The 14,530-nt window shown below is 39.8% G+C and overlaps 1 protein-coding gene across 1 annotated transcript in view; it reads right to left on the reverse strand.

Moving 5' to 3' along the window:
• The window catches only part of otog (otogelin), a 60,560-nt gene that overhangs the window by 36,329 nt on the left and 9,701 nt on the right, over nt 1-14,530 (reverse strand). Inside the window, exons 9-12 of the mRNA XM_067613781.1 lie at nt 13,130-13,295; nt 11,364-11,438; nt 10,513-10,556; nt 9,869-10,034 (exon numbers count right to left, since the gene is read on the reverse strand). Of these exons, the coding sequence (XP_067469882.1) occupies nt 9,869-10,034; nt 10,513-10,556; nt 11,364-11,438; nt 13,130-13,295 (451 nt within the window). The remainder of the gene's footprint in view (nt 1-9,868; nt 10,035-10,512; nt 10,557-11,363; nt 11,439-13,129; nt 13,296-14,530) is intronic.

Genomic DNA, 14,530 nt, shown 5'->3' on the forward strand with positions numbered 1-14,530 from the left:
AAAGTGAGTTAAGTTTATGATATTGCGCCGCCACGCTTCAGTGGTGATGACAGGAATAGCATGCATGCCAGTATCTTAATTAAAGCAAATTAGTGATGAATCAGCTTCATGCATAAATCATATATCAATAATAGCCTAATTTGCACATGATCCATGATGATGATTATACAGAAAAATAGAAATGCATGGCAAAAAGAGCATATTGTCAATATTTTAGAGACCCCTAAAAATTGCACAAATCATGTTTTCAGGGGAACTCATGTCCTATTAGCTCCTTCAGGCTCCCCTGTAGTTCACACCCTGACTGTATGTTTAAATGTCTGTTATAAGCAGTGGTGTAACGGAGTGTGGTTGATCCGTGATCTTTACATGCGGCATGCATGTGAACCACAGATTAACTGCAAAATTTAATGTCTCATTGAAGACAAAGTAAACAAACTGTTGTAGCTGCTAGTCATGAACAGACAGTGTGTCACTAACAGGGATTTTTAATAGCAACGACCTAAACAGCATCTAAAGGGTCCAAAGTAACATCAGCAGGTATGTTTACACGCTGTTTAATACGCTGCAGCTGAGCAGCTAATTGGCTATCTAGCTGTTAAATGACGTTCGCAATGAATGTTTGTTTGGTGGCTTGTACAACAAGCTGCAGGACAAGACGTGTTTATGTTTATAAGTTATCATCAAGTTTTGATGATGTGGACACAGGCTGTTCATGGCTCATATTGCACTTCAATTTAACAGCTGAGTATTGAATATTTTATATATTTTTAGAATTTATTTCAACACTGGATATCTTGAATGTTGTTTTCATTTAAGACCATGGGCAAAAGTTCCTTGCTTTAAGTGTTTTACAGAATAAATGGAAAGCAAAGTTATATGTCTCCCTTTTTTTTTTTTTTTTGCTGATCTGAAAAATGATCTGAACCGTGAGTTTTGTGATCTGTTGTACCCCTAGTCATAAGTAGCATGACGTTTTTATACGGCCGCAACACAACCAACCAACAACCAGGATGTCAGGTGTGTGACTGTGATATAAGAGTTTGTATCCCATCTCCTACCAACAGTCATCTTCAGATTTTCTTCATCTTATCCAAATAATTTTAGAGAGCTGAACCTAACCAGACCATTATCACAACATGGCAGGTCTAAAAATACTCATAGACGTAATCTCAGGAACAGTTACAAGGCACACACTTGTTTTGGAAGTCACCGATGAACTACGAACTTCTCAGACGTTTAAGCAAAGAATTCTCACCAGCGGACAAAAGACGACCAATAGATGTTCAGTAGTCCCACCTGAGATGTAAAGTCGATCAGAGTGAGAACACACCTGGACGAGTTGTTGATTTAAATCATCAATAGGCCAACGATGGAGCCTCATAACTCAGTTCAGTCTAATTTGGAGTAATGGATGTTATTATTCAAGAATTGTGGTCTACTAAGATGCCATCAAGTTGTAACATAATCATCATTTGAAGTTCCTGTGTTTCATTTCTAACCAAGATATGAGGACCGTCCTATGCCAAGAGGACGACAGAGGCAGAGCCAAGGCAGGTTAGCTTCCAGAGCGGAACGATGCCAGGAAACGAGAGAGAGAAAGAGTTTCGGGGGTGGGTGACTGTGGATGAAAAGCAGTAACACTCGTTAGCTACATGAGAAAACCAGACAATTAGGATTCTCAGAGATAGAGAGAGAAACAGTCTTTGTGTGGATCCCTCCATTTGCTTTCCACTCCGCGAGACGAAGCTGATAAGTATCTTGTAATATCCAGGGTTGAGCTATATCCACTGGCGAGGCTGCAGACAATGAAGTGACATACTGAATGGTCCCGCCACAAACCTCAGGTTCATCTGAGTAGAGTTACACCCCAGATAAAACGGTGTTAACAGCTTCCTTTATCCGCTCGCCAAGTTTCTGTATCAATTACTCTGATCAAAGATTCTAAAATCATTCATTCTCCTGACCTACGTGCACATTATGAATAAATCCTCGTAAACATAGCCCTCATTTTGAGTTTAATTCTATCTGACGATGTAAAACTGCCGGAGGAAGATGTAGTTGCATAGTGTGGCGACTGGCGAGCCAGACAGTGCAATGGGTTGCCTGCAGTGTGAGATACATCTGGTGCTGTGCCAGGTTTTATACACCTGCTCAGAAATCATTGTACAAGCTAATGAGCTCACAGAAGGGGAACAGGTCACACAGCTATGAATGTACAACTGATCAAATAATATCAGTAACATTCTGTGGAAATAATTCCCCATATTAAATAAAAGAAAAAGTGAGGACTGAGCGAGGCAGGTGTCCCGGCTCTTCCTGCCTCGATTTTTTCATAATAATTCACTCAAACTCATTTTAACAACGCTCACAGCTGAAGACACAGTCGGCGTACAGTAGGTACGGCCATAAATCAAAAGAAAGCAGACTTGAAGCATAAAAATAAGCTTTGAGTTGCATGCATGACGCACAAGTGAAGCAAGTACAAGCTGTGAAATGCCAGGTGTAGACTGACAACTCAAAAACATGGTTTAAATGTGTCTGGTGTAAACAGGATTTATATTGTATTATGGAAATACCTGAAATTAACACAAGTTTGGAATTATTTGACCCAAACGTATGTCTAGTATCATCTGAATCCATTAAAAAAATTAAATTTATTTACAATGTAATTTCTAGTTTGTAAAGAAGCTGTTATGTTATAAAGCATGAAAAAAAGCATATATATATTGTTAGCATAAAGCATATGCTAACAAGATGTGAACAGGCAGCTTCTTGGCTTTGCTAACTGCTAGCACAAAGACAAGCTACCAACAAAAATGAGAAAGAGAGGATGAAATATCGTCTTTTTTATTCCACGCAAAACCTGGAGCCTATATTACCCCCAATGCAACTCAACCGCCAACGGTTCAGTCACAAAGATTTGGGTGTGCCATGCTAGTAGCAGCTAATGTAGCCTGCAGCTGCTAGCGTCCAGCAGAGATTAGGAGCAGGCTACAGAGGTCTGGTAACCTCACTTCTTTCTAACTCCAGATCATTTTCAAACTTGTTTGCATTGGAGCCGGTTTGAAGCCCAAAGTTGGCTTTTCTAAACTGTGCTAACAGGGCAGGTATCTAAGTAACATTGAACTTACCAAAATATTGCGGCGGTGATAGGTGAATGATATGTGGATACTGAGAAAAGCTGCATACGATTGTTCTATCAATTACATAACACTGTTTCAAGCAAAACAACACAAAAGAATAGAATATCAAATACCTGAAACAACAATTGGTGGATGGCTATCACTAAAAAGTGCTCCAAATGCCAAAGTAAAATCAGTTGTTGGAAAACACATATAGAAGCCTGCACCCATCAAATATCAGGTGACAATGTGTATTAAAATATCTTAAATCACAATATAATCCACATTGAAATATAAAATGCTTCCAATTTACCTCAGCAATGTGAGATCCAGATCTAAATTGGGCACAAATCAAACTTTGTACTGCGGTCATGTAAAGGATGACATACTGTAGATATGTTCTCACTTTAGGTTTGCCTGAAATTTCCTCTCACCATTTTTTACTAATTCTGCAATTCTTAAATAAAACAAGATATACTTCCTGGTTTTGGTGTAGCACCCAATATCACCCAAATCCCCAAAATGTTCTCCCAGCTCGCTTTTGATATTTCTAGTCAACACAGCTGACAGTTGACGTCCCAAATCGCATCTCGACTAACTGAAAGGTTTGAGGTATCTTATGCTTTTCTTTTCCTATACTGCATCACTCTGTATTTATCTATAACACCCCAAACATCTCCAGCGTAGTCCAAAAACTGGGCACACATCAGATTTATGTACAGTGTGTAAGCACTGTAACCAGAACCAAATTCTGGTATGCTGTATGGTCCCAAAGTCCAGGTTCATATGAGTTCAGCTGGGCTAATTGTCACAGAATGAGGAATGAATGAATGGTCTACATTTTGATCATAAACAAAGTGTGCCATTGTGAATGGAAACACAATGGATTCTTCTGTCAGCACCTCAGCTAATTATTCCCCATTAGAGGTTTTTAAGTCCTGCTGCAGATAAATACCTTGCAGATGACTTGAGTTCTGTTTTCATGATAATCATCCAAGTGTAGTTATTAGTACGACAGAGGGAGCAGCTGCTTATCATCTGCTGTCTGTTTTAGTAAACCAAAACTTGGAAGCTGGGAATGTGATTGATGCTGTTGCAGTCCCATAAATGCAAAATAGAAGGAAAAATAGAAGGAAAAATAGATGGAACACTCAAAAACAAAGCTGAGTTATTGGATTTATATCTTGTGATATTGTTGAAGTCTTTGGCTAGTGTTCATCATCATCAATGGGAAGAATAAGGTGCTATAATTTTGACTGTTTCATGAGAAAAACGGCTCTCTAAATGCATCCATATAAAAACAATCTTGCATTACAGCTTCCTTCAAAAGTTCTTACTGCTGCTATTAATTTTCACTTAATGTAATTTTTTCAGATTTCACCTCCAACACATATACACAAACATTGTCTGCATACACAAGCTCTGGGCCTGATGTTTACTTATAGATTTAATCTGCTTTTTCGTCAACCATCAGGTTCAGTTCCTCAACATCTTCTCATGTAAAGACTCTCATCGGGGAATGCTGTGGTGGGAATTTTTATATACACAACTAAAAACATACATGTAAGGTTAGAATTATGTTTCTACAAAGATACATGTAAATGTCTCTGCAGGTCTACACAGACGGATGGTATTAAAGGCAACCCTGTGTTTATATATTACTAAGTTGTCTTCCCAATTACATTGCATTGGCAAATGTAATTGCAGCCTGGATTCTGTTCACAGGCAATGTTTTCTTCAAATGAATGAAGCACCTCTTTAATATATCACTCCAAAGTCGGAGGAAGGGCGCCAGGATGGATAGCAGGCGTAAAAGACGCAGGAGTCTGACAGCAGGGACTGGTGTTCGTAGCTTGAGGTCTCATGTGTGGTTCGGTTTAGGACAACAAAGAACTTTGATTAAGGTTAGTGAAAGACTGTGGTTTCACTTAAATGTCAATAAACATGTTGTGCTTTCAGTCGTTACAGACTTTCTTCTGTGTTGACTCAAGACCGTGATCTTTCCCTGACCTTAACCAAGCACTGCCAACCTTTAAAACTTGAATATTGCTGTAGTTTCTTCTAGCAGGTATTGTACTGCATTGCATTGTCACTGAAAATGTTACTCATATGTTCAATATCAACATTGCCAAATATAACAACATTTAACATTAACAACATTTTTTCATTATGTTGAGAGAAAACATAATTCATCCAGAATTAGCAAAACATATTTGCTGTTGTAATTCAGTCGTATATGAACGTAATTTATAGGAGACGGCTGTTTAAAGGTTACGGTTGGTTGCAGGGGCTCACAGAGGAACTCATGTGTGCGCCTACCAAAGCTCAACATGTTTAAGTTGATCCAACTCCTGTCAGGATGTGGTTCAAAACAGAGAAGAAAAAAGCTTTATTTTTAACAGTTAGGGTCACACAAGTTGTACATTATGTAAAACATTGTGTTGTACTTAATGTATACAAAAGAACAGCCGGGAGAACGTCTCTGAATGGTCCCCAACGAACAGCCCAAGAAAAGGATGTCTCAGCCCTAACACATGAAACCCTGAAGGGCTTGGCACTGCACACTGATGTGTGTTAACTGACTGTTTTCTGACCCAGATCTTACTAAATTGCTGCTGCAGCTTTTCATGGACTTCTTCACTGGCTGTAAACAACTTTAGACAGTCAATAATTAGCTTTATTCAGTTTCATTCAAACTGCTATGTATCTCAAACTTTTTTTGTTCAATCTGAGCCAAACTCAAAGTCTGTCTTTGTCCAAACAACCACTAAAAAACAAAAACTCATCACTCCAGACTGATGTCATGCATCAGGTAATCACCGGGAAAACCTTTAAATCCCCCTCCACCTTCCCATTACTGCACTTGATACAGCTGTGGGAGCATCCGGCTGAATGAGATCTCTTTGTGTTCGTTTACACACAAAATTAGTTTGCAAACTTCTATCAGGTTTCCAGGGAATTATTAAACACTCAAACCCATGACTGGATTTGAAGTGTGCTGGGTTCGTGTCACCATAAAGGTCATGTTGCTTAACGCGCTGAACGGGAATCCATGAATCACGCTGGTGAGATCTGCAGAAATGACGTCAAAATGAGCTTGCAGTATCTCTGTTCCTGAGTAACCTTTTCTGCCTGGCAGTGTGTTTGATGATGATAGATGAACAAAAACTGATGTTATTTATAGAACGGGACTGACCTGAGGAAGGTTTCAATTGAGAATTTATCTGACAATATAAATGACATTTTGTACCTGTGTTGTTCAACTGATCATAGATTAAAATGTGTTTTAGTTCTTTTGTTTGGTGCTAGAAGCCAGGCTTTGCTTCAGGGGATTTTTGTTCACCTTTACATCTTTTCATAGTGGCTACAGAATAATAATGGAACTTATCCCTTTGAAAGTTTTGACCTACTGGCTTGAGGACAAACTGTCGCAAAATATGGGCCCACTTCTTCTGGGATAAACTTTTATATAATGTGGTTGTTTAAAACCAATAGACATATCTAACAAAAACAGCTGTGTTGACAAGATCCCAACAATACATCAGCATGACCGATATTATCATATATTATATTCCTGGTTTTATAAGCTGTAGTGGTTTTTATGTCATTGGTCTTATTGTGTTTATTTGTTTGTTTTTGTATGAATGATGTAGGGTATGTATGTATGAAAGTATGTTTGGGAGATGAATGTTTTGTGATGCAGTAACGCTGAGCCTGAGAAAAATGTCCCTATTGAGACAATAAAGTATATCTTATCTTATCAGCCTTAGTAAGTATTATGAAACTGCAATACAAAAATGCCAAATATGTTGAGGTATATTTGAGGTAATGCAGAAACAATGTGGTCATTAGATTTCTCCAGAGAGCACCGATAAGGTTATTTTTCAACTGCGAAAAATGTGTCAGTCACAATTCTTTAATTTTAACAACCAAAGATGCTCCTGTTGTTAGGTGTAGATCTACCATCAGGCAGATATATCAGGGGGCAGCTCCAAACCCCAAATTATTCCTGATGGCTGGGCCATTGGTTTGTGTGTATTGATGGTTGAGTGAGCATTAGAAACAATGTAAAGCACTGTGGATAAAAACCACTGTAGCGCTCCTGATGCATCTTGCATGGCAGCCTCTACCATCGGTGAATGAATGGGTGAATGTTGGCATGTGTTGTAAAGTGCTTTGAGTGGTCGGTAGACTACAAAAACGCTATATAAATGCAGTCTATTTACCATTTACCATATATTATCTGTGCAAAAGTGTTATAAGCCTGGACGTGTTTAAACTGACCCCTGCCTGTGCATATTCTTATCAGGATGACTCCTGGTTGATGTCAGAGAATGAAACCACTTAACCCTCCTTTCAGGCCGACAGCCAAAAGGGATTACGGGGATCAGATGACTGTAATCTACCTGATGATGTCTGGCCACCTCATCTGCTGGTTTTAAGGATTTCTGTCTCCCACAGATAATCTAGGACTTGTGTAAAAACATGGCCAGTAGCAGTGATTGACATGTTACTGCAGTGGTACAAAAATGTATTATTTTCTTATAATAATGTAGTTACCACTACACTGCAAGAAAAATACCACCCCTAAAAAATCCCCACATAAGGCAAGGGAATATACATGTTTTACAGTGTATAACTACTTCTTGTTTACACTGTACTTTACATAGACTCAATCTACTGTACATACTGTTCAGTCTATCCTTATTTATCTATTTATATATCTATAGGCACTTGCTTCTGTTTACACTATCTGGTTAGATGCTAAACTGTACCTACTGTGTACAATGACAATAACGTTGAATCTAATCTAATCTAATTTGAGGTATTGGGAGAGTTTTTGTCATTTTCAAGGCTCAACAGAAAGGCTATAATTTATTTAAATCTCAAAATATCAACACGTGGCTTGGAAAGTTTCTTTAAAGTCAACGACCAACCTGACTTTGCAGTCAGAAAGCTTAATTTAAACCTTTAAAAAAAAAGATGGTTTAATACCCTTTGGCTTTACATTTTGGCTCAAGAGCAGACTGAGCTTTGTGTCACTCTGACCAGCAGTCCATGCAATCACTACCAAAAGAATAGCTGTTGAATGATGTATGCATTTTGTTTTTTTTTGAGCATCACAAACACGGCTCTCTGTGGTATCAGAATTTGAGCCATTAGATCCAATAAAAGTTGACCACCAGGATCAGTAAATTATTCTTGTGGTACTCATGAGTCAGCAGGAAGTCAGCCAGTTCAGCCACAGGAAGACTCAAGTGCTCTACAAATCAAAAACTCAGAGGCCTGAGAAATTATTACGAGCGCATGCAATGCAGATGAGCAATACTTCATTGGAAGGAACACAGTATCCGGTTCTCTTAACACACCCTTGAGTCCTAGAAGCAAAAATAGTTGGCACATGTAGCTAAGTCTCTTTAAAATGTCTGACAGAAGAATGGGGCCTACTGTGGCTGAAACATTATGGTCCCACAATTTAATGTGTCTGCCATTTTATTATGTGTGATTTATTACTTGATAGTGAGCAAGAAATGGTCACTACCAGACTCTGACTACATGTATTACACAGGACATAGTGTTGAATGTAGTGACCAGCGTCACCAGGTAGGGGGGGGGATTTTTTGGTCCCTGAGGCTTGTGTGACATTTTCTGAGAGTCTTTAACGAGCCTGCAGCCCGACCTCCTCCTGATCTCAGCTTCAGTGACACGGTCAGTCTGGTGAACTCACAGCTTTAGGTTTCACCAAGACTACATTACACTCATTTTGTGGCCTTTATTTATCAAGAAAAAGGTCGTGCTCTTTTGCAGCATCAACATGAATCACCTTCATACACTTAAGACACCTTCATACCTGACGGCAAACAGTCGGCTAGTAGTCGACAATCAGCAGAGTAACATTTGGAGATTCAGTGACACATTAGCAGGAGTTTGGGGATCTTTGTATTTATGTAACAAAATCCTTCATCCTCTGAGTCAAAAACTCTCTGGTCATAAACAGTAGAATCACCATGGTGACCGAGGTGTTAAGGTGCCAAGCAAGACTATCAAAATCCCCGGTTCACTGCGGACTTGTCATTCCCAATCTCTCTCTGTCTCCTCTTTTCCTGTGATTTCTCCACTTTCAACTAAAGAACTGACACATATAAATGTCACCCCTACCAAAAAATGAAGTCAACAGGAAAAAACAGACATGTCCTCAGGGCCAGTCAGTGGAAAAAATGGTTGCAACACATGGAGAAAATGTGTGATAAATTTAGCTAGATATTGCTTTTACAAGGAAATTCAAATTTAGATTGTGTTCGCTGAAATCAATATTTTTCCCAGAGTAAAGAGGAAAAGCTTGCTGACCGCTATGAGACAGGAGTTAATGGTACAAATATGTCTGTTGAATCAACTGTGTGAACTCATTGTCCCGTTAGCAACCACAAACCCCTTTAGCTCAGAGAGATTTTTCTAATCTTCAATTAAACTCTTAATTAAACAAAATGATTTACAATCCAAAAAACAAAATACAACAACAAACCCTGCGAGTAGACATTACATCACCGGGCTGCTATAACCAAGTATTTTGCGAAGATGCTCAGATTAATTTCAAAGTTTGACTTTCTGGTGCGACCGGGCCTTTACACTTAAGAGTACACTGAAAACTATTTGTCAGTGGAACAATGTGTTATCATACATCATGCGCACAAAAATAGAAAACGTCATTTTAAGTGAAAGGAGTCACTCAAAACGTCACTCACCCAGGGGGGCAGGTACATCCAGCCACGCAGGGCTCGTGTGTCGAGCAGGTGAGGTTGAGCAGGTAGGATTCACAGGTGCGCTCACAGGCCACGCCCCTTCCCGGCGGGAGGCCGTCCTCCCCCTCGGAGCAGCTCTGGTAGAGCTGACCTGCTGGACACAACCTGTCTACAAGAGGAGAAGAAGAAGAACTCACAATGAAGATGAGCGTTTAGCAATTCTGAGTATCTCTGAGAAACAGTAGATGACACATTTTGTGTTGCTCCATTCCTATTCCTCCTGTGTTTTGTGCTCCACAGGCTTCTTGTAATTAAAGTCAACTAAATACAAGAATGAAAACAATTACAAAACTAGTATAGTTTTTCTGTGGTTCAGTGTATTTCTGCGGTTGTACTTAATCGTGGTGTAAGAGTGGGAAAGAGAGAGGAGGAGGTCAGTGTTGACTGGCAGGTAAGATGTGCCTCCTGTTTACATGGTTGTTACTTTCAAAGACTGAGTCACACAGACAAATACGTACGAACATGGATTTTCTAAGTATTATAGAATAATTACATGATAATGTGACAATGTGGAACAAAGCATCTTCTTGCTGAATATCAGCTTAAGAAATAACAAGAAATAACAGTTTTTGATCGGAGTGACTTACCACTGTCTGATGTTTGGGACACCAGTTTACCGTTCAGACAGAGTCTACAAGGGAACACAGATGAAACACAATGAAGGTAAACACATTAATTACATGGGCAGTTAATACGTTAATATACATTAAATTTAATAGAATGATCTCTTGAGGGTGATTCCAGTGTGATTGTAGTCTGAGTTCATTTTTCATCACATCTTTTTTTCACAATTGGAAACATTTGTTCTTTTTCATTATTCTTTCTCTCTAGCACCATCTTTATGACTTACCCTTTCCCCCACATGACTGATAAGACTTGCAGAACAGCAGGATGTTGTTTGCACTATCCAACACTTTTTTGGGGGTGTAACAGATATTGTAGCTCCTACAGTAAGGGAGCGCTAGTGAAGCTTTAGACTCCTACTTTGTTCACAGTAAATATTCTGAGGCAAGTACTGAGTTCCCTCTAATAAAAAAGGAGGAGTACTTTGTCTGCATGTCTGGGTTGTAACCACAGAGCCTTTTTATTTGAAGAAACACAAGGAAATCTGACCCACAGTGAACCAGAAACTTAAGCAGTAGACAGCTTTGTCTCTGTGCTGTTAATCAGTGCTCTGATTGTAGCTTCTCAACCACAGTAATGGATTTTCTTAACTAACTGAATTACAGCCTCCAGCTGCTTTCTCAGCTGTCTCTAATGGTTTGCTAACTTAGTTGCCTGAAGTAACTGAAAAATGTCTTTAATCGTCATATTTAAGTAGCATGAATGGATCGGGGAATGTGAAAGAAATTAGCAAAAAGCTGAAATTGTCCGTTAAGATGTAGGAATGTTTTGAGGGTTAAGATCAGGGAGACAGAGATGGAGAGGAGGATCTTACTGAACACCTGCTGACGTCATGATCACATCTCCCGGTTCGTAATCGGCCCCGAGGAAACTGCAGGGACACTCACTCCTGGAAAAACACACCAGTAAACAAAAACAAAGCACACACAAACGCACACAAGACCAACTATCAATGATGCAATTATGTGACTTCAACGGAGAACATCACTATGAATGTGAGAGATGCAACATCTGTTTGTTAGATGTCAGGATCAGGCTTTTGGCGATATAAACCAGATGCTGCTTAGTTTGTTCATTACTGTGTAATTAATTATTCTAAAGCGGGCTCTGTGTTATCTTAAAGGCAAACTATGCAGGATTTGTCAGTTGGTGTTCGTAAACACACAGCATTCAAAGTTGGCCCCTCCTCTCTGGTTCAGAGAGCAGCTAGAGAGGGAATGAAGAGCCAAAGCCGTGAATCTGAGAAATAAAAATTTCTGATTGTTTCACGGCGGTTATGTTCACACTTCTGCACAACCCTGCAGGAAGGTGTTGCATTGCCAGATTTGGTGTGAATGCAGAGCTTCATCCTGTCCCACTGTGGCCTCTCAGCTCTGCGTGTGTGTAGCTCAGCTCCGCCCTCGGACAAGCAGACACACAGACCTGCAGCTCTTTATACATCCATGACCCAGAGAGCAGAGAGCAGAGCAGAGGAGAGAGACGGAGACAGCCGTGTAATCTGGTCGCTACGCTACAAGTCCCGACCTCACACCTGCACACTATTATTGGCTAACGTCCTGAACACACCAAAATCATAAGAATATAAGAAAATACAGGCAGGGTCCCTGTAGATACATACACCGCCACACACTTCCCGTGGGTCATAAGTGATGATTGAGAGGGGTTACTTTTGTATGAGTCTATACATTGTTTTGGGGAAAATCCTGCATAGTATACCTTTAAGCAGATTATTACAGGTGAGTGGATAAAGGACAAATAAGCATGCTTGCATCCATAACTAAACCTCCTTCTGCTTAGTCAAAATTCTAAAAATTAAAAAAATAAAAAAGTTGTAAGTGTAAGGGTTTACACTGCGGTAAAACTGTTTAGCAGAGGCTGAAAGCCTTTGTAACATATAGGCCAACGCCACACATCGGCCTCTGTACTACAAATTCTTTCTCACTGGTTATCAGATATCTGTGTTGTCCCCAACCCGAGTGGGAATGAAAGGGGGGTTTCACGGTGAATTCCTTGATGTAACTCTATCACATGGTAAGTAAGGCACCGCGCTGCACTAGGACGTAAAAACCTGGGACATTTAAGAGGAATTAAGCCGCATGTCTTCTAGAGCAGAGCCGCCTGAAAGGCAGAGCCCAATTACCGAGGTCCTCTGGCTCTATAACGTCTGCAGGAACGATACAAGGCTTTCCACTTAAAGGCTGACCTAAACTTCAGAGCAGATACAAATATCACTTTGAGAGGATTTGTCTGGTGGAGCGACTCCAGCCAGACAGTCGTTTAACGGGCTTCATAACCTTCCACAGCACCGCAGCTGGCAGAGCTGGAGCTACTCCGATACACAACAAGGACACCTGGTCACTGATTCCTACCTGCTTTCTGTACTGAACACTAAAATAACAGAAATTTTATTATTTGAGTACATTAAAAAATGTTATAGGAAAGTCTCATTTACAACGACAAGTGTTATAAGTTTCTCCTTGTGTTGCTATTTTGCACAAAAAATGTAAATGAAGTTTGATTAAGATTTGTTTTTCTTGATTTATTTCCACTCGGCGACCCCACCCCCTCAGCCAGCCTTACCTGTGCACACAGGTGTGTGTTCGGTGGTTGTAGAAGGATCCCTGAGGGCAGACGCAGCCCTCCTCACACTCCTCCCCACAGTGCTGCGGGACGGAGAGGGCGGAGCAACGGCGCTGGCAGGATGACACGCAGGTGCCGTACTGCATAGTGGCAGGACAGGTGACCGCTGCAGCGTCAACGGAAAGATTTAGCAAGAACCACAAGAACTGCTCAAATGTGAGATTCAGATTTCAATATTACCTCATTAATCTACAGGGCCAAAGTCTGCTCAGTTTGATTAACTTATTACACAAAGTTACTTGTTGTTGATGTTCTGTTCTAATGTCTCGACATCCTCACATTTAATTTCCTTAACAGGTTTAACAATTTCAAGCAGAGATTTTTGCTAAATGCTCATATTAACATAATCAGGATGATAATGCTAGCATGTTGATGTTTAGTTGGTATAATTAATTATTACTAGTAGTTAATTATTTCGTTATCTCAAGATATCAAAGCTCATTTTATCGTGATAACGGGTTAATTTATCTTGTTATCTCGAGAAAACAAAAGGCCAATTTCCCAAGCCAACAAGATAATTTATCATGAGAAAATGACATTTGTTTTCTCGAGATCACAGGTCCATTTGATCACACCTGATTTCAGCCTTCAAGATCACTGTCATGACATGTCAGGATTCATAACTGACTCAGGCTCCTCCAATCCGTCTCAGGATTATGGACAGTGTGGCCCAAGCATACACCTATGCAAATAGCCTAAAATAGCCTAAAATTATACCGGCAAAGTCATTCTCCGACACGCCAAACCAGCAGAATTCTTACAAAATAAATTGTCATGTGACATGCAGCACACACAACACACAACAAACAGTAGTGCTGTCCATGGTTCTGAAACAACAGCAGCTTAGCAATAGTTACATATATCTCAGCCACTAATTTTGTTGTTTTTGCTATTTTTCTATAGATACATGAAGCTAAAACAGAGGGGGCAAAAAATACAACAGAGGGGGCTAAGCCAGTTTAAGATGCCTCATGGCGCCGGGCCTGTGTTAGACCTTGATATAAGGACAGTCTGATGTATTGATCAATAATGGGTACTCCACCATCTATGCATGCTGGCATGGCACTCCTGATTTCTGATAAACATTATACGTAATAAGAGGAAACGACCTTTTGTTTTCTTGTGATAATAGGTTGATTATCTCGTTATCTCAAGATAACAAATCCTGTTTTCTTGAGATAACAAAATAATTAACTTGTGATGTTGAGATAACGGCATTGCAGAAATAATTGCAAGTCCGTCCGTTCTCTGCTTCCGTACACACACACAAACATACATTAACATATACAACTGTACATCAATTTATCTGTACTAAATGCAAAGTACATACTTCTATTACTG

Source organism: Thunnus thynnus, chromosome 1, assembly GCF_963924715.1.
Source record: "Thunnus thynnus chromosome 1, fThuThy2.1, whole genome shotgun sequence".
NCBI classification, from domain to species: domain Eukaryota; kingdom Metazoa; phylum Chordata; class Actinopteri; order Scombriformes; family Scombridae; genus Thunnus; species Thunnus thynnus.